This window comes from Erinaceus europaeus, chromosome 1 (assembly GCF_950295315.1).
Source record: "Erinaceus europaeus chromosome 1, mEriEur2.1, whole genome shotgun sequence".
NCBI classification, from domain to species: Eukaryota; Metazoa; Chordata; class Mammalia; order Eulipotyphla; family Erinaceidae; genus Erinaceus; species Erinaceus europaeus.
This window is the reverse complement of record NC_080162.1, coordinates 121,514-144,678: the sequence shown is the minus strand read 5'-3', so window position 1 is coordinate 144,678 and position 23,165 is coordinate 121,514. Positions and strand designations below refer to the sequence as shown.

Below are 23,165 nucleotides of genomic sequence, written 5' to 3'. Positions count from 1 at the left end.
TGTCCACCTGTAAATGAAAGGGCTAGAGAAGAGATTAGTGCACTTCTCCAATTCAAGTACACGGCCATTTGAGCTCCATCACACCCTGCAGATGGCTGTTGGCTTCCCCTCTGGAAGCAGTGGCTGAAATTCTGTTCTCAGAAACCAGATATTAGCATCATAAATTTCCACCAGTGCTCAGTCTCCCAGTATCGTTGCTAAGACAGTAACGTGCTATCTGTAGTTAATTAACTTGAGTTGCTCTGTCTGTTCTTTTAGTAAATATCATTGTTTAATAAATTTGGGGAAGGGTTAAACATTGAAAAATATAAAATAAAACCCCATATTGTGAGTGTTCTTAATTCTACAAATCCTCCCTTAATGTTATGCTTTAGAGAGTCAGAATGGACTCTCTATAGAGAGAAGCAACATCTGTGTATTTCATCAGTCACAAGTAAGAGGTCGGGGTCAGGCAGTGGCACACCTGGGTAAGCGCTCACATGACAGTGCACAAGGACTCAGGTTCAAGCCCCGGTCTCCACCTGCAGGGGGAAAGCTCCAGGAGTGGTAAAGCAGGGCTGCAGGCGTCTCTCTCTCTCTCCTTCTCTATCTCCCCTCCCCTTTCCATTTCTGTCACTATCCAATAATAAATAAAGAAAAATAATAAAGAAAAAAAACAAACAAGTAAAGGGTCAAGGTGACTTGGAGTCGTAGTGTGTCCTGCCTCTCAGACGGGCCTGGAGGGCAGCACTAACTGGGTACTGCCTCAGGGTGGCACAGTCAGGCCCAGGAAAAGACATAGCGTGATAGTGGCATGTAAGTCTGCAGCTCACAGAAGGTCTGCTCCATGCTCCCCAAGGGCCTGCTGTCAGGGTCTCCAGCCCCTAGACATGGCGTGATAGTGGGCATGTAAGTCTGCAGCTCACGGAAGGTCTGCTCCATGCACCCCAAGGGCCTGCTGTCAGGGTCTCCAGCCCCCCTAGACATGGCGTGATAGTGGGCATGTAAGTCTGCAGCTCACAGAAGGTCTGCTCCATGCACCCCAAGGGCCTGCTGTCAGGGTCTCCAGCCCCCCTAGACATGGCGTGATAGTGGCATGTAAGTCCGCAGCTCACAGAAGGTCTGCTCCATGCACCCCAAGGGCCTTCTGTCAGGGTTTCCAGCCCCCTAGACATGGTGTGATAGTGGGCATGTAAGTCTGCAGCTCACAGAAGGTCTGCTCCATGCACCCCAAGGGCCTGCTGTCAGGATCTCCAGTCCCCCTCGCTCACCCAGGACCCTCCTGGTCTCAATTCTGGGACATCGTGGACCCAGCCAACTGGGGTCACTGGTCACCCCTCACTGCAGAGGAACTGGAGCTGAAGGTAGCTCTTCCTCTTCCTTCATATCTTAGGTGCCATGCACCCCAGGTGCAGAGTCCTTCAGATTTTCTCAATTTACAAGGAAAAGAGACAGAAAATCTCTAAGAGGCTTTCTGCTGCCTTTTAGGTGACGAGTGTAAGTGCCGCTCTCACGTGTAGAGCTGGCATCACATCAGCCAGTTGTGTGGAAAATACCATGGAGTTTGCCTAGGTCATTTATGCTGTCTAAGTTTGTCTAGATCATATATGCTCTATAAGTTTGCCTAGGTCATATATGCTGTCTAAGTTTGTCTAGATCATATATGCTCTATAAGTTTGCCTAGGTCATATATGCTGTCTAAGTTTGCCTAGGTCATATGTGCTGTATAAATTTGCATAGGTCATATATGCTGTATAAATCCATACTGCGGAGCTAATCCAAAAGGCTGGGGACACAGCATCAAGGCTGCACAAAACACTCTCCTGCCCGAGGCTCTGAGGTTCCAGGCTTAGTCCCAGCACCACTGTAAGCCAGTGCTGAGCAGGATTCTAATCTCTCTGCCTCTCTTCTTCCTGTGTGTCTCTCTCAGTAAAATAAATAAAATATTTTTTGAGAAGAATTGATCCAGATTGTAAGAGCTATGTCCCTGCAGGTAGTGAAGAATTGAGAGAAACCTCTGGGTGATTCAAATTAAGAGAAGAGAGATGCTAGAGGGACACACATTTCTTCTCTTTCTCTGACTTGCGGAAGAAGACAGACCAACTTCTTTTATTTAAAATAGGTTTTAAAAAACGATGGTTTTAAATTTACAACAACAACAAAAAGACAAATACTGAAACCCAAACAAAACCACAGTTGACTTCTATAAATTAAGAAACAAGTTACAGGTTAGTGAATCTGTGGGTGAAGCTGTTATAAAACAAACAAGAAAACCTGCTTTGCAGGTTTATAAATACATTACTCTCAAAAGTTGGGGCACACGCGTCTTAGGTTAGCACCATCCAGACTTCCTAGTTCATTCAAATTTAGGTAGTATAGTTTTATGCCGTTAATTTCATTTTAAGAAATCTTATTTCCCCCACCTGCAGGAGGAAACCTTTGCGAGTGGTGAAGCAGGGCTGCAGGCGTCTCTCTGTCTCTTTTCTTCTCCGTCTCCCCCTTCCCTCTCAATTTCTGACTGTTTCTATCCAACAAATAAATAAAGATAATTAAAAAATTAAAAAACACATTAAAAATGAAGTCTTATTTCCCTTGGTGTACTGCACCAAAGTAAGAGACTCTGGGTTCAGGTGGGAGGGCTCAGGTCCTGGAGCAGGATGGCAGAGGAGGACCTAGTGGGGTTGAATTGTTATGTGGAAACTGAGAAAGGTCACGCATGTGCAAAGTACTGTACTTGCTGTCAACTCTAAACCATTAATCCCTCAATAAAGAAAAGATAATAAAAAGCCTTATTTCCCCAAGAGCTCTCTCAATGGGAAAAAAATCATCAGTTTATATATTTCAAATTGTGGGTAGCTGGTGATGGGGTGATTTATGTTATGCTGAAGAAAACAGTTTTAAGAGGTTTCCACAGGGCCAGCTGTGGTGCACCTGGTTGAGCACACGTGTTACAGTGAGCAAGGACCTGGGTTCAAGTCCCCAGTCCCCACCTGCAGGGGAAAAGCTTTGCAAGTGGTGAAGCAGGGCTGCGGGTGTCTCTCCATCACTTTCCCTATCTCCCCCTCCCTCTCTCTCTCCAATAAACAAATAAAGATAAAAAAATTTAACAGGCCGGATTCACTTCAGTCAGAGTCGTTCCGTTCGCCTGCCCCGTGTGCCTGCACTCACGAGTTCTCTCTTTCTGCCAGGTCTGGGATTTGCACTGTGCTACTCTCCTGCCATCGCCATGGTGGGCAAGTATTTCAGCCGACGGAAAGCCCTGGCCTATGGGGTGGCCATGTCGGGAAGTGGCATCGGCACCTTCATCCTGGCCCCTGTGGTGCAGCTCCTCATTGAGCAGTTTTCCTGGCGGGGAGCGCTCCTCATCCTTGGGGGCTTTGTCCTGAATCTCTGTGTCTGTGGTGCCCTGATGCGGCCCATCACTCTCCGAGAGGACTGTCTGGACCCAGAGCAGAGCCCTGCCTGCCAGACTCGGAAACAAGGATGCACACAGGCGGCTCCCCATTCAGAGCCGGCCGAAGAGTGGCTGCCAAGCTGCCCTTGCTGCTCTTTGCAGCAGGAATACGCTTTCTTACTGATACCGGACTTCGTTGTGCTAGCCATCTCGGTTCTGTTCATGGCTTACGGCTGCAGCCCTCTCTTTGTGTACTTGGTGCCTTACGCTTTGAGTGTTGGAGTGAGTCACCAGCAAGCTGCCTTCCTTATGTCCATACTTGGGGTGATCGACATTATTGGCAATGTCACATTTGGATGGCTGACCGACAGGAGGTAAAGTCCCGGAAACCACAGCTGGTTCCCCGGCAGGGGACTGTGAGCTTTGACTTTTACCCCTGCCCCAAGGACACCTGTATGACCTTGATGTGATACACCTGAAGGCAGCTCCCTTGCTTGTAGTCAGAGAGCAGGCGGCTTCTCCTTACGGAAGATAGTAAAGACTTTTGGTTTTATGGACCATGTGTTCTGAACCACCCCCTGTTTTTTTTTTAATGGCCAGAGCAACCTTGGATAGACATGTGTGAAAGTAAGAGTGATCATGTCCTGATATGATTTCTGTGTGGACACAAAACTTTAAATTTTCCATAATTTTTACAAGTCACAAAGTATTATTGTTTTTATCCTAGCTCCTCCAATCATTCAAAAAAAAAAAAAAAAAGGAAAAACAAGTCTTAGTTCACATATGTAAAAGAAAAATGGCTGGGCTGGATTTTATCATAGTTTCCCAGCCCCTGTTTAGAGTGGAGGACTTGTTTAAACTGTGGAAGCCTATGGAGCCCCTCGTGCCTGTGGCAGGTTTATTATTATTATTATTATTAATTATATTTTATTTATAAAAAGGAAACACTGACAAAACCATAGGATAAGAGGGGTACAACTCCACACAGTTCCTACCCCCAGAACTCCGTATCCCATCCCCTCCCCTGACAGCTTTCCTATTCTTTATCCCTCTGGGAGTATGGACCCAGGGTAACTGTGGGATGCAGAAGGTGGGAGGTCTGGCTTCTGTAGTTGCTTCCCTGCTGAACATGGGTGCTGGTAGGTGGATCCATACTCCCAGCCTGTCTCTCTCTTTCCCTGGGGAAGCGGAGCTCCAGGACACATGGGTGAGGTCGTCTGCCCAGGGAAGTCTGGTTGGCATCATGGTAGCATCTGGAACCTGGTGGCTGAAAAGAGAGTTAACATACAAAGCCAAACAAATTGTTGACTAATCATGGACCTAAAGGCTGGAGTAGTGCAGATGAAGAGTTGGGGGGGAGGGGCGGTCTCCATTCTGTAGATAGCTAGTAGGCATATTTTAATTATATTCCAAAGGGCCTGTGGCTTCCCCCCTGAGCCTGAAATCTGATATGCAGGTGGATCCTAATTATTGTCTGGGGAGATGATGTCATGGCTGGAAAAAGGACCAGAAAGTTGGATCAGGGAAGAGAGTAGCTCCCTAATATGGGAAAGGTGTATAAATATTGTAGATTGTAAACCCCATTGATTTGATGTGATCTGGGGCCCATATTCAGCTTAGGAGCCTGTGTGACCTCTGCATCCCTGTGGATCTCAGCTCAAATTCTGTGGTCATGAGTAGGAACGTTCCAAGCTGCCCCAATATCAGGACCCATCTTCCTCAGGTGTAGCATAGAGTATGTTGTCCAGCCTCCCTTTGGAGGATGGAACATTCTCTACCATTGTTGATCCAAGCTGAGGGCAAGGTCCTATGGGGGCCCACAAAGGGGCCTATTGTGTTGTTCCTGATAGAGATGACTGGTAACAATGGAGAGAGGGATTTATTCGAGGTCTAGCCCCATCATGTCTGTCTGGGGGTCTCAGGACTCCCCAACTAGGCCCCAGCTGATGGGGGGCAGGTTTGATTAACAGCATCCAGAGTCCAGCCAGTCCTCAGATCAAACAGCTTCTTGCTGTCTCTATCCAATAAATTAACAAAGATAATAAAAAATAAAATGATCTTATTTTCTATTATGTTTATTTTAACAGAGCAGAGAGAATGGAGAATAAAGGGAGAGGGATGCAGAGAGAGAGGCCTGTAGCCTACTTCACACTCTCAAAGTTTCCCCTGCAGGTGACCAGGGGCTTGAATCTGGGTCCTGTGCTCTGTGACAGGTGAGCCACTGACCGGCCCCATGAGACCTTCTTTGGCTGATACGTTGGCCTGTCTGCAAGAGCCACCGCCATGCCGTTTCCCCATGTTTCGCTTTTGCTGATTAACCAGGACCCAGCTATTACTAGTCAGTGTTTCCAATGTTCTGTTCAGGATGTATTTCACATTTTTAATGGCCAAGGCAGAAAGAAGAGCAAGGAATCTCTGTCTGTACAATAGAACGACCAGCAGGCAGCAGCAGTAGGTCTGACCCACAGTGCCATCAGAGACATAAGAACCCAGCTCCTTAGGACGCTCCTGCCTCTCGTGGTCCCTGTCGCCCAGGGAAACATCACCACACCTCCAGCCTCAAGGGCCCTCACCTGTAAACTGGCCAGTGCAGTACCTGCCTGTCCAGCTCAGCATTTTATGAAGCTCAAGTGTTACCGTGGGTAAGGAAACGTCAAGCAGAAATTCTGGGTGCTGATACTGAGTCTCTGAAACAGTTGGAGTCACATGTGAGTCCGGAGCTACAGAGGCCAAATGCAGTGAACAACCACTGGGGAGCTCATGAAGTGAGGGCTCGTGCCCTTAGGAGGCCCTCACAGTCTCTGACAGCTCATTTTAATGCCTTCCTAGTCCAACTCCCCCTGCACACACCACCTTGGCACCCGAGTACCTGTGCAGTGTCAGGTGGCAACATGGAGACTGCAGGAAAGCCCGGCCTTCTGACTCCCCACATGCCTTCCACAACGACTCTTAGAGGGGCCCTAAGAGGGCCCCTTTCTGCTTTTGTTTTTTTAATTTTAAAGGCTTTTTCTATTTTATTTTAAGATGTTGAGGCTTGGGCAGTTAATAGGTGATAAAACTGTATGTAAACTTCTGTTTCTCACTTTATCTTATTTTTATTCAACATTTGTATTTGTTTATTTTGTGTGCAGAAAGAAATGAGGAGGGAAAGGTGAGGGTAAGTGGGAGAGAGGGAGAGCATCTCAGCCCTGCTCATGAGACTTCCCGCCTGCAGATGGGGACTGAGGGCTTGAACCCAGGTCCTTGTGCACTGTAATGTGTGTGCTCAAGCAGGTGTGCCACCACCATGCCCCATATTTCTCACTTGGGAGCATCTGTTATTTTCTGTTGCACCATGTTCCTGGGGAGAAAATTCCTTGAAGGGCAGACAGCACAGATACCACACAACAGGGCTCCACATCTCTGCTGACAGCTGCAGTTCAGAGCTGCACAGCCATGGCCTGAGCGCTGCTAGGACCGCGGGATGCACTCATTCTTTATTATTTTTTTAAATTTCTTTATTGAGGAATTAACGTTTTACATTTGACAGTAAATACAGTAGTTTGTACATGCATAACATTTCCCAGTTTTCCACATAATAATACAACCCCCACTAGGCCCTCTGTCATCCTTCTTGGACCTGAACTCCCCTACCCACTCACCCCACAGTCTTTTACTTTGGTGCAATACGCCAACTCCAGTTCAGGTTCTGCTTGTGTTTCTCTTCTGATCTTGTTTTTCAACTTCTGCCTGACAGTGAGTTCATCCCACATTCATCCTTCTGTTTCTGACTTATTTCACTTAACATGAATCTTTCAAGGTCCATCCAAGATGGGCTGAAAACAGTGAAGTCACCATTTTTAGTAGCTGAGTAGTATTCCATTGTGTATCTAGACCACAACTTGCTCAGCCACTCATCTGTTGTTGGACACCTGGGTTGCTTCCAGGTTTCGGCTATTACAAATTGTGCTGCCAAGAACATATGTGTCCACACATATGGATGTGTTGGGTTCCTTAGGATCTGTCCCCAGGAGAGGAGTAAGACTGCACTCATTCTTGTTCTTCACGTCTGCAGGTGTCTGAAGAACTACCAGTGTGTGTGCTACCTCTTTGCTGTGGGACTAGACGGGCTGTGCTATCTCTGCCTGCCGACGCTGCAGAGTCTCCCCCTCCTCGTGCCTTTTGCCTGCACCTTTGGCTACTTTGATGGCGCCTACGTGACCTTGATCCCGGTAGTGACCGCAGAAATAGTGGGGACCATCTCCTTGTCGTCTGCACTTGGTGTGGTGTACTTCCTTCATGCAGTCCCGTACTTGGTGAGCCCACCTGTCGCAGGTAAGTTTCCAGCAGGAATCCCTGCCATCTCTTCGTTGCATTGACATAAGAACAGCCAACTCACACACAGACAGTGGCGATCAGAAGTAAGTTGGGGAATAGTGAGAGAGACAGAGATGCAAGGCCATCAAAACGTCATCATCTCACCTCCATCTTTTCCTCTTTAACATCTAATATATATCATCTCATTTTAACGAGAGAGAGACAGAGAAAGACCAGAACACTGCTCAGCTCTGGCTTATGGTGATGCAGGGGTGGAGGGTGGGGTTGGACCTGGGATTTTGGAGCCCCAGGCATGAAAGTTCTTTGCATAATGACTATGCTTTCCCTCCCATCACCGTCTTTTTGTTGTTGTTTGTAATGCTTTATTTATTTATTGGATAGAGACAAAGAGAAATTAAGAGAAAGAGAGGAGAGAGAAAGAGAGACACTTGTAGTACTGCTTCACTACTTCCTAAGCCTCCCCCTGAAGTTGGGGACCAGGGGACTGAACCCAGATCCTGGAGCACTGTAACATGTGCACTCAACCAGGCGCACCACCACCTCTTCCATCCATCTTTGTCTTATGATCTTCTTCGAGCCAACTGTGAGCTTCAGTCTACCTGGGAGAGAAAGTCCTGAACTGCAGTGCTGATCCTGTCTCACATCAACGCAGGGGGCTCTGGAGTGGGGCGTTTGTTCAGAGGGAAGCTTGAGGGGCACAGGGCTGCACCGTAGGTGTCGAGGCCGTCGTGATATGGGTTCACAGAGAGTGCTTAGAGCGCTAACCAAAGGGGCTGGGACCCTAGGTGCTGCAGACATTCTAGAAAGCATTACAGCTTTTGTGCAAAGGGGTAATATTGTAAAGAGTGTATTTTTGACAACTGTCTGGCAGCTAATCTGGTACTTTAGAGGAGAAGCAGTTAGGATTCTAATAGTTAAGAAGCAAATTGGTAAAGGCCTAGACTATGACAGCAGAAATGGAGATGAATTCTGGGGCAGAGAAGAATTTTTGGGGAAAATAACAGTTTTTTTCATGGGGGGGGGTGAAAGAGGAAAAAAATAATAATAACTTAGAAAAGAATAGGATGGTTGAAGGAAAAAGTGGATTTGGCTTGCAAAAAATTGTAAGATATTAGTAACAATTTCTAAGAGTCATCTTAAAAATATTTTTACTATAAAAAGAAAGTGTTTCAGGGAGTTGGGTGGTAGCGCAACGGGTTAAGCGCACATCGCAAAGCGCAAGGGCAGGTGTAAGGATCCCGGTTCGAGCCCCAGGTTCCCCACCTGCAGGGGAGTCGCTTTACAGGTGGTGAAGCAGGTCTGCAGGTGTCTGTATTTCTCTCCCCTTTTCTGTCCTCCCCTCTTCTCTCCATTTCTCTGTCCTATCCAACAACAATGACAACATTAATGAAACAGCAAGGGCAACAAAAGGGAATAAATAAATAGAAATAGAAAACATTAAAAATTTTTTTAAAAAGTGTTCCCGGGGCCATGCAGTGGTGTACCCAGTTAAGTGCACATAATACTAAGTGCAAACACCTGCTCAAGGACCCAGGTTTGAGCCCCCACTCCCCACCTGCAAGAGAGACACTCTATGAAGAGTGAAGTAGGTCTGCAGGAGTCTGTCTTTCCCTTCCCTCTCTTTCTCTCTGTCCTATCGAATAAAAATTAGAAGAAGAAAGAAAATGTCCATCAGGAGTGGTGGATTCATAGTGCTGGAACTGAGCCCCAGTGATAATCCTGGAGGAAAAAAGAAAGAAAGAAAGAAAGAAAGAGAGAGAGAGAAAGAAAGGAAGGGAGGAAGGAAGGAACGAAAGAAAGAAAGAAATTAAATGAAAAGAAACTTTTTTCTTCAGGGCACACTGAACTTTTAAACATGAATTTTATAAATTGCCTTGGCTACATTTTGAGGAAATTATATATTAAAAACCAATGATCATGTAAGAATCATTCATGAGAGAGAAAGAACCAGAGCCTCATGCTGATGCAGGAAAGGCTGGGGACTGAATGGACCCCGCAGGTCACGCTTGAGGATCCAGTGCTCCATTCACTATACCTCCTCCTGAGCCACAGGAAGGACTATTTTTATATAAATACTGTGCATTAAGAAGCTTTTTAATTTCAGATTTTTTAAATCAGTCTTTTGATAAAACCTGTCATTTTTTGGAATTAAAGTAAGTAAAGGAAAAGCTATACACTTCACTGGTGTATTTTCTTGGCATATAAATGAATTCAGAGGAAATTCTTGAACTTGTTAATCACAAAATTGATTGCTATGTTCTATTTTTTCCTGTTCCTATAGTATGTGTCCTTGGTTTCCTCAAAATTTAGAGCTGAAATAGCTACTGAGATTAGTTTGTTGCAACAAGAGGAGAGAGAGAGAGACAGAGAGAGACAGAGAGACGGAGAGAGAATGTGTACTTTCAGATATATGCCTCCTTAAATCTTCATTTGCTCATATAAGGTGACTCAACCCTCTGCTCTTCAAACTGAGTGCATCACAGTGATGGCCCTGAAATGGAAACTGGACCCAGCACGTTTCCTCACTCTAAACTGAGAGGACACAGGTGCAGAGGATACTGCTCTGCTCTGCACAGCTTCACTCTGCTCACTGGGTAAACGGGCCCAACATGCATCAGCCTCTGTCCCTATCGCTCCTGCCTCCCACGTGATGGGAATCCTAATCATAACTGATGTTTCCTGTGTGATTACTAAGACCAAACACTCTCCCAAGTGCATTACAATCTGTTGTTATTCATTCAGATCATTAGACCTGAGAGTGGTGAGTGACTGAACTCTTCAACCCCACAGTCCATCTGTTGTTCTTGTTACAGGATGGCTGGTAGACACGACTGGCGGCTACACGGCGGCATTCCTTCTCTGTGGGTTTTCAATGATATTCAGTTCTGTGCTGCTTGGCTTTGCTAGACTCATAAAGAAGATGAAGAAGACCCAGCTGCGGCTGCTTGCCAAAGCGCCTGACCCCAGGTTGCGGCTGTGGACCAACGGCTCAGTGGCTTATTCTGTGGCAAGAGAACTAGACCAGAGAGACGGGGACTCTGTGATGGTAGCAATGCCTGTTTACAACCCCACATGACCAAGTGACCTTGCACCTGGAAATTCCTCTTCAGGGCCGAAGAAAATGGGACCATGGTGTTGTACATGTCTAGGAATCCTTTTATTCTGGCAGAAGCATTAGCTTCCAAGGAAACTACTATTGTTGCTGTTTTGTTAACATGTTTATAAGGGCTAAGAGCAAATTACCAAGCAAACTGGACTGACTCAGAGCTTCCCAACTTGGGGTTATATTCACAATTGATGACTTTTAGACAATGAGCATCACTCCACGGAGAGTGGAAGGACAGAGATGATATAATGAGCTTTAATCAGGGATGATTTTGAGACAGGACCAAAGCAGATAACACTAAGCATAAGCTTTTCCCTCAATTCTGTGTCCTTCCCACCTCCGTAATTAGGGGGTAAATAGAAACATGGGCGAGTAAATTTGTTTACTTCATGTTACTTGGAGAGAGCAGGCCAGCTTGAAGCAATGGTGGAAATAAAGGTGCCAGGACATTTTTTTTTTTATTAGTGGCTGTCTTCCCCCACCCTTTTAATCTTTCTGCTAGCCTTTGCCTTCACCAATGGGCAGACAGCACACAGAGAATGCACAGTGATGGAGCACCACAGTTGGAGTGAGTCTTACTGATACTGAATTTGAAAACTTTTTTCCTGGACCAACGCCCAGTGCCCACCTTACAATGCTTACTCTAAATTTAGCAGAACATAGCAAATTTCCAGGCAGTTTCTCAATCTTTTTAAAAATTTTCATTAGTGATTTAATAATGATTAACAAGAATGTGTGATAAGAGGGGGGAAATTCCACACAGCTCCCACCACCAGAGTTCCGTGTTCCATCCTCTCCACTGGAAGCTTCCCTGTTCCTTATCCCTCTGGGAGCATGGGTTGAAATTCTCTATGGGGAGCAGAAGGTGGGAGTTGTGGCTTCTGTCATTGCTTCTCCACTGGACATGGGTGTTGCAGGTGGATCCACACCCCCAGCCTGTGTCTGTCTATCCCTAGTGGGGCAGGGATCTGGGGAGGGGAGGTTCCTGGACACATGGTGAGGGCATCTGCCCAGGGAAGTCAGGGTGGTGTCATGGCAGCATCTGCAACTTGCTAGCTGGAAGATGCTATGATATAAAACAGGGAGAAGTGTTTAATAAACAGGAACCTAAAGGCAGGAATAGAGCAGATGAGAACAGAGATCTTAGGGTGGACAAGCTAGAAAGCCTATTTTAGGTATGTGCCAAGGGGCCCATGACTTTAATATATATTTTGCTTTCAGGGTTATCGCTGGGGCTCAGTGGCTCCATATTGGATCCTTGCCTGGATCCTTGTGCTTGGTACTATGTGCACTTAAGCCGGTGTGCTACCACCTCCCTGCCCTTTTAGTAATTTTTGCCTGAGCCTGATAGCTAACATGCAGGTGGACTAAACGTAAAATATTACCTGAAATATTAACACCAGTACTTTCCTTTTTTCTTTAGAAACAAAACTCTTATTTAAATTGCAGGCACATTCTTGTTGGGCACAGAAAAATGTTGGCAGTATTCCAACTGGGCAGGCATTGAATTCTTGAACAGCAGGACCCTGTCAAGACATTTCTCTTTAGAGCATGTAGGTTGCCGTCACACAAAACAGGACTCAGGGACTTGGCTGGACAAAACATTACTCTAGAGATTTCCTGAAGGGGGTATTTCTCTCTCTCTATGTTAGTTCTTGTTGCAGTGTCCACTGATCTTCATCTCTCTGGAAAATCACTGGAAACGTGTGGACCTTTTCCATTGAAAGGGAAAGTTTCCAGGACTAACCTCAGCCTAATAACACTCCCAGAAAATGGAGCTTTGCTCAGAAGTAAGTAAAAAAGATTAGTGGGTAATGTTGTACAGTTTACAAAAGGTTAGTGGCATGGTGTCTTACAGTTTGTAGAACTCCTTCACCTACCTTAACTTGTTGGATTGTAATAGTTGCTTATTCCCAAGTACATCACTTTCCTCTGAGTTGGGGTAATTTCTGAAACTTCATATTGTAGAGGCAGGATTTGGAAAAAGAAGAGAAAACCCAGACCCTAAACATGTCTCCAGCCACTGAAACCCCACAGGATGTAACTCTTAATCCTAAATCATGCTGTCTCTGTAAATGGGTACAAATTACACAACTGAGCAGAGATTTTACTTATTAAAAAATCTAGATTCTGAACATCAAGGAAATATTTTGGCTCTGAAGGTCACAAACCACTGACCCCTCACAAATACCCTGCCTGGGGTGCTAGGAAAAAACATCACAGCATTATAGAAGTTCCTTGGTTGGTCAACCATGTTGAACGAGAGTTTTCACCTATCACTGGATTATTTTATGAAATGAGATACAATACACTCTTTTCATAATGAAACACCGACTTGATTTGATAGGGAAAAGCTAATATTCCATAGTGTTTTCCAAAGAGAAGTTTGATTGTTGCCTGGTGTCTTTTTACTTAATTGGAGAATTTAATTTTGAATCTATTCACTTTGGCACTTATAACTTAAAATTAAAATTGGAAGTTTTTTTTTAGCATTGAAATGAAGTTAAATGTGTTTGGAATTGCACTTTACACTACATTTCATTTCTTGACTCTTCAGACCTAAACAGATTTAAATGTGACGAGTTCTAAGTATCACACACATTTGCCTAACAATCACAACTTCATTTTATAAGTTTCTGCAATATTATTTCTCTGAAGCAATATAAACATTCATGAGAAATGGGATCAGAATATTTCAAAAACATGTGTAAATATTTTGGAATAATCTGACTTCATACATGCTTCTATTTGCATTTCTTTTTTGTAGTAGCATTTTTGAAAACTATTAAGGAAATCTAAATCTTAGAGTCCACCTTTGTCAGCTACACTGAATTTTACACAAGCAGCTTTGTATAGCTATACTATTTATTTAAAATGAGAGGGAATGATATATTTTGTGGAATCGAAAACAGAATCATGGTGGGATGCTTCTAAATCTTAACTATTTCTTGATAGCTCTGTAAGCTCTACTTGGAAATTGAGCAGAAATTCAAGAGCAATGAATGTCTACAGATACACTGTATCAGTGGGTCTTCTCATCAGGTTATGTTTTTGCTAGTAGATTAAATATTTGTGCTGGTATTATGGTGGTGCTCGGTTTTGAATCTGGGACCTATGAGCCTCTGGCAGGAGAGACAGAACCAGGATGCTATGTTGCCTGCCCCTGATTCCAATGCCTGAAGTTCAGACAGGGAAGGGAAAAGGCCCCTTTTCAGTGCCACAAAGGTTTCTGTTCTGGTGTGCATGCTGGGCATGAGCGCTGCACTGTAGTCTTAGACCAGTGCAGCCCCTGCTTCACTTCCAAACCTCATGCTGGGCTGCCCGACACTCTGCAGAGCCCATTCTGCTGTTTTGCTAGCTCACTTGCAGTTCTGGACTCCTCTGTATGAGCACTTCTCATTTTGGGCCACAGCTGAAGTGTCACTCCCCAAGAGAGTTTGTCTTTGACCACTTCCCCCATCAAAATCACACATTCCACCTTCACCACATGACTTGCCTTCAAAGTGCCTGTTGTTTGACTTCAAACGCCATATTTGAATTATAATTACACATTCCTTTGTGCAGACTGTAAAATGTTCCCTACAAAGCCACTGTCTTTCTGAGGACAAGGATCATACAGGTTTAATTCATCAATGAGTCCAGTGCCTCACATAGTAGAAACTCAGTACTTGCTGAATGAGTAAATGAATGGAAACAACACATTTTTAAAATGAAAACCACACCTAGAGAATTGTAAACTAAGAGATGAAAAGAAAACTACTAGATGATTTCACTCATATGTGGAATCTAGAGATCTGATACACATCAAATAGCAAAAAAAAAAAAAGTCCAAACAAAACAGAATTAAGCAAACTTGTGAGAACTCTGGTGGTTATCTTTGGGAGGGTGGTGATACAAAAACATTGCTGTTGGGTGTAGTGTGGAACTATATATTGTAATCTTATAATCTTGTTACATACTATTAATAACATAAAATTATATAAAAATTCATTAGGGGGTGAGGGTAGACAGCATAATGGTTATGCAAAGAAACACTCATGCCTGAGACTCTAAAGTCCCAGAATCAATCCCAGGCACCACCATAAGCCAGAGCTACTCAGTGCTCTGGTAAAAAGAAAAAAAGAAGAAAAAGGGAAAAGAAAAAGGAAAAAATCATTATGGATTGGGTAAATTCCAGGTAGTTCTGGGGAACCTAGGTATAGAGTTGGATGGATTACAGTCAGCCTCCACTCTCCTCAGGAGAAGAAACAGAGTTGAGGCCAGAGTGGGGCCACTGCTTTGACATTTGCCCAAGGTCCTAGCAGGCAGGAAACACAAGTTGACACTAGGCCCAACCATGGGCGCCTGGGGCTTTGGACGCTACAAGGATTTTGTTTTGCACTTGGCTTCTCTAAGTTGAAAACAGGAAGTTTTGGACATCTGGAGGCGGGGCTACGAGCAGCAGCAGATCTGTTTCTCTCCTCTCCTCTCCTGACCTCTCCCGGATAAACTAGGAATACCAAAGGAGACCACCTGGGACCGAAACAAGACAGGACTAGAACGACATCAGGAACCCACCGAATCACCAGTAAGTGCAAACACGTGTGGCTGGTGGACAGTGAGGAGCCTAGGGAGAGATTATGTGGCTGGTAACAGTCTGGTAGTTTATTAGTTGAGACACCACCTCCAGTCTGTTCTACCAACTAGGGGATGGCTGAAGGGAGGAGAGGACTCCCCTGAGACTCTTCAAGTGCAACTCTCAGTCTCCATTGCTATTGCCCTCAGAATCTGGAGCAGCGGCAGGGAGGCCCTAGGCTGACACCAGGGGAGAGAGATCTAACCAGGAAACTCAGGAGAAGACCTATACCTCGGTGGCATAGCGGTGGGATTTGAAAGACTCTTTGCATAATCACTGTATTATCTCTGCCACACCCTGCTTTATCTCTTGGTCAGGAGTCAGTGATTAAGCTAAGAAATCTACTTATAGTTTAAAAGCCCTCAGGCTCCCATTGCAAACAGGGAAGAAAAAACACACAAGAGGCTTTTAATCCACTGAACTCCAAATCAGGGATTAAAATACTATTGAAACAACTGTTAACTTCCACAACTGTGAGCCATTTAATTACCTTACTTAGACACAAGTCAATCCAGGAAATAGTGATCAGTAATTTGAAAAGTACTGAGAGAGGGAACTCATAACATAATGTATAAAATGGTTAAACCAACAAGAAGAAATATTGGAGAAATGAACCAGGACAAGAGTCCAGCTAAAAGCCCCCCAAAGGGTGAAGCACAAAATAATGAGATCAACATCCAAACACTAGCTAAGGAAATAATCACAAGAGTGAGTAAAGAGTTTGAAAGAATTGTCATTAGACATACAGAAACAAAAATAAGACTCTGGAAGAAAACAATAATTATATCAAGGTTATTAGAGAGCTGAAATAGCTGAGCTAAGAGCACAACTAGCAGAACAAGCTAAAACAGTATCAGAACAGGGTAACAAAATAGATGAACTCCAGAAAACAGTAGAGGGCAGAGAGAATAGAATCAATGAGGCTGAAGACACAATTAGTAAGATCAAGGATGAGTTAGAGACAACTAAAAAAGAAGTAAGAGATCTCAAAAAGAGATTAAGAGATACTGAAAACAACAACAGAGACCTATGGGATGACTTCAAAAGAAACAATATACGCATTATTGGCTTACCAGAGGAAGAAAGAGAGGGAGAGGAAGAAAGCATTCTTCAGGCCATAATAGCTAAAAACTTCTCTAGTATAGACAACATCAAAGACATAAAGATTCAAGAAGCCCAGAGGGTCTCAAACAGAATTAACCCAGACTTAAAGACACCAAGACACATCCTATTTAGAATGGAAAGGAATAAGGATAAAGAAAGGATCCTTAAGGCTGCAAGAAAAAAATTAAGTCACCTGTGGGATTATATGGAAGTTTGGTAGAGCTTAGGGAAACTCCCCCCATCTTCACGGATGGAGGTCTGAAAAGACACCTCTCTTGTTAGCCTCTCTCCATAGAGATGAGCCAAGAGACAAAAGTCTATCAGACTCAGCTTGCCCTCTGTAAGACTCCTGAAATTCACAATGAGCCTACATCCTCTCTCCCCTGCTGTCAGCCGAATGCTTGCACTCACTCAAAGTTCACACATTCCACTTCACCTTTTGATCACAAAGGAAGAGCACATCCTGTCACACACTCCTAACACCAGACAAGTGAAAAGCCCCCCAAGACTTTATTTCCTGGAGCCCTTTTGATGTCTTTAAAGCCTTGTTCTTCTTTCTCTGTCTCACCTTACTGGATCAACATCTATTCTTCTCTCAAATGCCTTTGGATAATTAAATGCTTGCATCAGGAGACTAATTGTATTGATCTTTATGTATCAATTCTTGTTATACCAACTCCTGCCATAGGGGGCATGCTGACCTTTAAGAAACCTGTGAATTCTGACATATGTAAAAACTGTTCTTTGTCTAGCCTTCTATATTAACCCAAACCTATCCCCCAATAAATGAGTGTGTTCGTACCAGAATCCTCCCCGAGTTTCTTTCTTTTCACATAGTCTTGTGAACAAGTGATGGAAACTCGGTAAAGTTTACCTTTCTAGCTGAGAGCTAACCCATGTGAGTGCCTGCAGTCACCTACAGAGGAAAACCTATAAGATTAGCAGCAGACTTCTCCACACAAACACTACAGGTCAGAATATAATGGCAAGATATCTATCAAGTGCTCAACGAGAAAGGCTTTCAAGCAAGAAGACTGTATCCTGCTAGACTGTCATTCAGACTAGATGGTAGCATAAAAACCTTCTCAGACAAGCAACAGTTGAAGGAATCAACTATCACCAACTCTGTCCTGAAAGAAGTTCTGAAAGGTCTTCTATAAACAGTCAGACCATCATAAATAGGACACATATCAGAACACTCTAAAACTCTTCACATATCAGAACACTCTAAAACTCTTCAAGAATGGCATTAAAATATCTTCAATCTTTGATATCAATAAATGTCAATGGCCTGAATTCACCTATTAAAAGACACAGAGTAGGAAGATGGATCAGAAAATACAACCCAACAATATGCTGTCTACAGGAAACCCACCTAACTCAACAAGACAAACACAGACTTAAAGTGAAAGGATGGAAAACTATCATACAAGCCAATGGCCCACAAAAAAGGACAGGAACAGCTATTCTCATATCTGACAGACTTTAAAACAGATAAGATTTAAAAAGATAGGAATGGGGGGTTGGGTGGTGGCGTAGTGGGTTAAGCGCATGTGGTGCAAAGTGCAGGGACCGGCGTAAGGATCCCGGTTTGAGCCCCCAGCTCTCCACCTGCAGGGGAGTCGCTTCACAGGTGGTGAAGCAGGTCTGCAGGTGTCTATCTTTCTCTCCCCCTCTCTGTCTTCCCCTCCTCTCTCCAATTCTCTCTGTCTTATCCAACAACAAACAACATCAACAATGGCAATAATAATAACCACAACGAGGCTACAACAACAAGGGCAATAAAAAGGGGGAAAAATGGCCACCAGGAGCTGTGGATTCATGGTGCAGGCACCGAGCCCAGCAATAACCATGGAGAAAAAAAAAGATAGTAATGGACACTACTTAATGCTCAGAGGATCAGTCAATCAAGAGGACTTAACAATTATTAATATCTATGCACCCAGTGAGAAGCCATCTAAATACATCAAACATCTACTGAAAGAGCTACAGCAATATATTAACAGCAACACAGTCATATTAGGGTACTTCAACACCCCACTCTCTCAACTTGACAGATCATCCAGGCAGAAAATCAATAAAGACATAAGGGAGCTAAATGAAGAGATAGATAAACTAGAACTATTGGACATTTTTATCCCAAGAAACTGGAATATACATTTTACTCAAGTCCACAGGGGTTATTCTCAAGGATAGACTATATGTTAGGCTACAAAGACAGCATCAGCAAATTGAAGAGCATTGAAATCATCCCAAGCATCTTCTCAGACTACAGTGGAATTAAACTAACACTTAACAATCAACAAAAGATTAGTAACAGTCCCAAAATGTGGAAGCTCAACAGTACACTACTTAACAACTACTGGGTCAAAGAGGAAATCAAGGAAGAAATCAAAATGTTTCGAGACTTCAATGAAAATGAAGACACAAGCTATCAAAATATTTGGGACACAGCTAAGGCAGTACTGAGAGGGAAGTTCATAGCTATACAAGAACACATTAGGAAACAAGAAAAAGCACAAATAAACAGCCTGATGGCACATCTTAAAGACCTAGAAGATGAAGAACAAATGAACCGTAAAGCAACCAGAAGGATGGAAATCATTAAAGTTAGGGCAGAAATCAATAACATTGAAAATAAGAGAACCGTACAAAAGATCAAAAACCACATGGTCATATCAATAGATGCACAGAAAGCCTTTGGCACAATAAAACATCCCTTTATGATCAAAACACTACAAAAAATGGGAATAGATGGAAATTCCTGAAGATAGTGGAGTCTATATATAGCAAACCTATAGCCAACATCAAAACTGGAAGCATTTCCCTTCAGATAAGGTACTAGACAGTGCTGCCCACTATCACCATTATTATTCAACATAGTGTTGTAAGTTCTTGCCATAGCAATCAGGCAAGAGAAGGAATTAAAGGCATACAGATTGGAAGAGAAGAAGTCAAGCTCTCTCTATTTGCAGATGACATGATAGTATACATAGAAAAACCTAAGGAATCCAGCAAGAAACTTTTGGATATCATCAGGAAATACAGTAAGGTGTCAGGCTACAAAATTAACATGTCAGTGGAATTCCTCTATGCAAACACTAAGTTAGAAGAAATTGAAATCCAGAAATCAATTACTTTTACTATAGCAAGAAAGACAATAAAATATCTAGGAACAAACCTAACCAAAGAAGTGAAAGACTTATGTATTGAAAATTATGAGTCACTACTCAAGGAAATTGAAAAAGACACAAAGAAGTGGAAAGATATTCCATGTTCATGGGTTGGAAGAATTAACATCATCAAAATGAATATACTACCCAGAGCCATCTACAAATGTAATGCTATCCCTATCAAGATCCCAAGCACATTTTTTAGGAGAATAGAAAAAATGCTACAAATGTGGTTTCTAGAACCTAGAATTGCCCCCCCCAAAAAAAAAAATCTTGAGAAAAAAAACAACAAAACAGAACCGGAGACCAAAACTGCTTGGTATTGGAACATGAATAGACACACTGACCAGTGGAATAGAACTGAGAGCTCAGAAATAAGTCCCCACACCTATGAACATGTAATCTTTGACAAAGTTGCCCAGACTATTAAATGGGGAAAGCAGAGCCTTTTCAACAAATGGTGTTGGAAACAATGGGTTGAAACATACAGAAGAATGAAACTGAACCACAATATTTCACCAAATACAAAAGTAAATTCCAAGTGGATCAAAGACTTGGATGTTAGACTACAAACTATCAGGTACTTAGAGGAAAATTTTGGCAGAACTCTTCTGTATAAATTTTAAGGCATATTCAATGAAACAAATCCAATTACAAAGAAGACTAAGACAAGCACAAACCTATGGGACTACATCAAATTAAAAAGCTTCTGCACAGATAAAAAAAAAACCGCTACCCAAACCAAGAGACCCCTCACAAAATGGGAGATCTTTACATGCCATACATCAGACAAGAAGCTAGTAACCAGAATATATAAAGAACTTGCAAAACTCAACAGCAAGACAACGGATAACCCCATCCAAAAATTGGTGGAGGACATGGACAGAATATTCACCACAGAAGAGATCCAAAAGGCCGAGAAACACATGAAAAAATGCTCCAAGTCTCTGATTGTCAGAGAAATGCAAATAAAGACAACAGTGAGATACCACTTCATTCCTGTGAGAATGTCACACATCAGAAAATGTAACAGCAGCAAATGCTGGAGAGGTTGTGGGTCAAAGGAACCCTACACTGCTGGTGGGAATGTCAATTGGTCCAACCTCTGTGGAGAACAGTCTGGAGAACTCTCAGAAGGCTAGAAATGGACCTACCCTATGATCCTGCAATTCCTCTCCTGGGGATATAACCTAAGGAACCCAACACACCCATCCAAAAAGATCTGTGTACACATATGTTCTTGGCAGCACAATTTGTAATAGCCGTAACCTGGAAGCAACCCAGGTGCCCAACAACAGATGAGTGGCTGAGCAAGTTGTGGTCTATATACACAATGGAATACTACTCAGCTGTAAAAAATGGTGACTTCACCGTTTTCAGCCCATCTTGGATGGGCCTTGAAAAATTCATGTTAAGAGAAATAAGTCAGAAACAGAAGGATGAATATGGGATGATCTCACTCTCAGGTAGAAGTTGAAAAACAAGATGAGAAAACACAAGTAGCACCTGAACTGGAATTGGCATATTGCCCCAAAGTAAAAGACTCTGGGGTGGGTGGGGGGGAGAGTACAGATCCAAGAAGGATGACAGAGGACCTGGTGGGGGTTGTATTGCTATATGGAAAACCAGGAAATGTTATGCATGTACAAACTATTGTATTTACTGTTGAATGTAAAACATTAATTCCCCAATAAAGAAAAAAAAAGAAGGGGGGAAAGCTCTTTGCATAACCATTATGCTATCTCCCCAGTCCTAAAACTTTTTCTTTTATTCATTTATTATTTTTCAATGAGAAAGAAGAGATTCCAGAACATTGCTCAGTTCTGGTTTCTAGTGGTGTGGGAGATTGAACCTGGGACCTCAGAGCCACAGGCATGAGTCTTTTGTATAACCACAATGCTGTCTTTCCAGCCCTCATAGTGAAAGAGGCTATACTAAGCAATGGGAGAGGTGACTCTCTGGCAGAGTGCAAGACTTGTATGTGTGAGGTCCTGAGTTTAACTTCTAGCATTACATATGCCAGAGTTATGTTCTGGTTTATCCTTATTAATAAACATCTTTTTAAAAAAATGCACCAAAAAAAGGACTCTGAGGGGAGAGGAAATGTTCTCTGGGATCTTAGAGCCTCAGGCATGGAAAGCTCTTTGATTAACCATTATACTATCTCCCCAGCTCTAATTTTTTTTCTTTCATTATTTTCCAATGAAATGGCAGAGGAGGATCTAACTGGGGGGGGAGGGGTTAGTGTTATGCAGAAAATTGAGAAATGTTACACTATCCTACATTATGTTACACTATCCTATTACTACAAATGTTACATTATCCTACTAATGTAGGATAATGCTCACTGTGTAAGTGAATACAGAGCATTTTGATTAAATTTACTCTGAAAATTGTTCCAAGTAGTAGAGACAAAGGATATAAAGACATATTAGTCATACCATTTTACAAACATTACAACAGCTGAAATAATTTCTCAATTAGCAACTACTGTATTTTACTGTCATCTGTAAACCACATAGGTGGGTTCTATATGGGAAGTATTTCACATCTAAGGTATGTGACTGGAGTATATCATATCAAAGTTAGAGTGAATGATGGTTTCAATCGACTTGACTACGACTAGAAATAAAGGATTAAGACTGAGGAAGCAGTACCTGAAATTACCAAAGAATATATTTACTGGAGGCTTCAGCATTCAGTGACTTCAGCTATTTTGTACTTTTTATAAAGAAATATACGGGGTGGGGGAAAGAAGGCATTGATTTGAATCTACATACCCTTCTTATTCTGTGCTGCCTGTGTTCAACACTAGTTTTCTTGACAACTCTGCTTCTGCACCTTGCAGTTTACTAGCTTCCAAGGAAATCAATGTTCTCTTAATTCCTGGCTTTCACAGCTAGCTGAGCAACTCTAAACCTAACAATGAAGACTGCAGATGAAATTGTCATTTAGGAAGATAATACATGCTGCAAGTTTTGATTGTTAATAAAGGTGAACTTTGCAGTCTATTGTAAACCCAAAGGTCTATGAAATTACTTCGTTTTAATTTTATGAAGGCTAGCACAAGTGTTTGCAAATTTATTATAGACATTAATTTTAATTAAACACTTTATAGTTGCAGTTTTCATGTTGACTTTATACTTTCTATGCTGTGATTTTGTATATAGCTCAGTGTTGTAAAAATATGAATTTTAAAATCACTTAATAGACCTTATATTGTTTAAATATAGATATAGTTGTAACTTTGTTTCAATATTTTATTATGTGTTAAATCTGCTTGTAACATAGCCTAACTACATATGTTCTCATTAGAGGAAAACTTGATACAAAAAGGGACAACTTCTTTACTGGTATGTCAACTTCAAAACTGTAATTATTCATGTGAATATTTTAATAAAGATCCATTCTTTTTTCTGTTCCTTCTTGAACAAGTGAGATGAGCAAAATAAATAAAAATAGCAGCAAATAAAAATG

General features: G+C 42.6%; 1 protein-coding gene across 12 annotated transcripts in view; it reads left to right on the top strand.

Moving 5' to 3' along the window:
• The window catches only part of SLC16A12 (solute carrier family 16 member 12), a 105,269-nt gene extending 91,388 nt beyond the window's left edge, over nt 1-13,881 (top strand). For all 12 annotated transcript variants that reach the window (XM_060205640.1, XM_060203677.1, XM_060204789.1 and 9 more), the window contains 3 exons: nt 3,168-3,747; nt 7,428-7,687; nt 10,504-13,881. In XM_060205640.1, the coding sequence (XP_060061623.1) occupies nt 3,168-3,747; nt 7,428-7,687; nt 10,504-10,766 (1,103 nt within the window). In that variant the 3' untranslated portion in view covers nt 10,767-13,881. The remainder of the gene's footprint in view (nt 1-3,167; nt 3,748-7,427; nt 7,688-10,503) is intronic.
• Nucleotides 13,882-23,165: the final 9,284 nt, after the last annotated feature.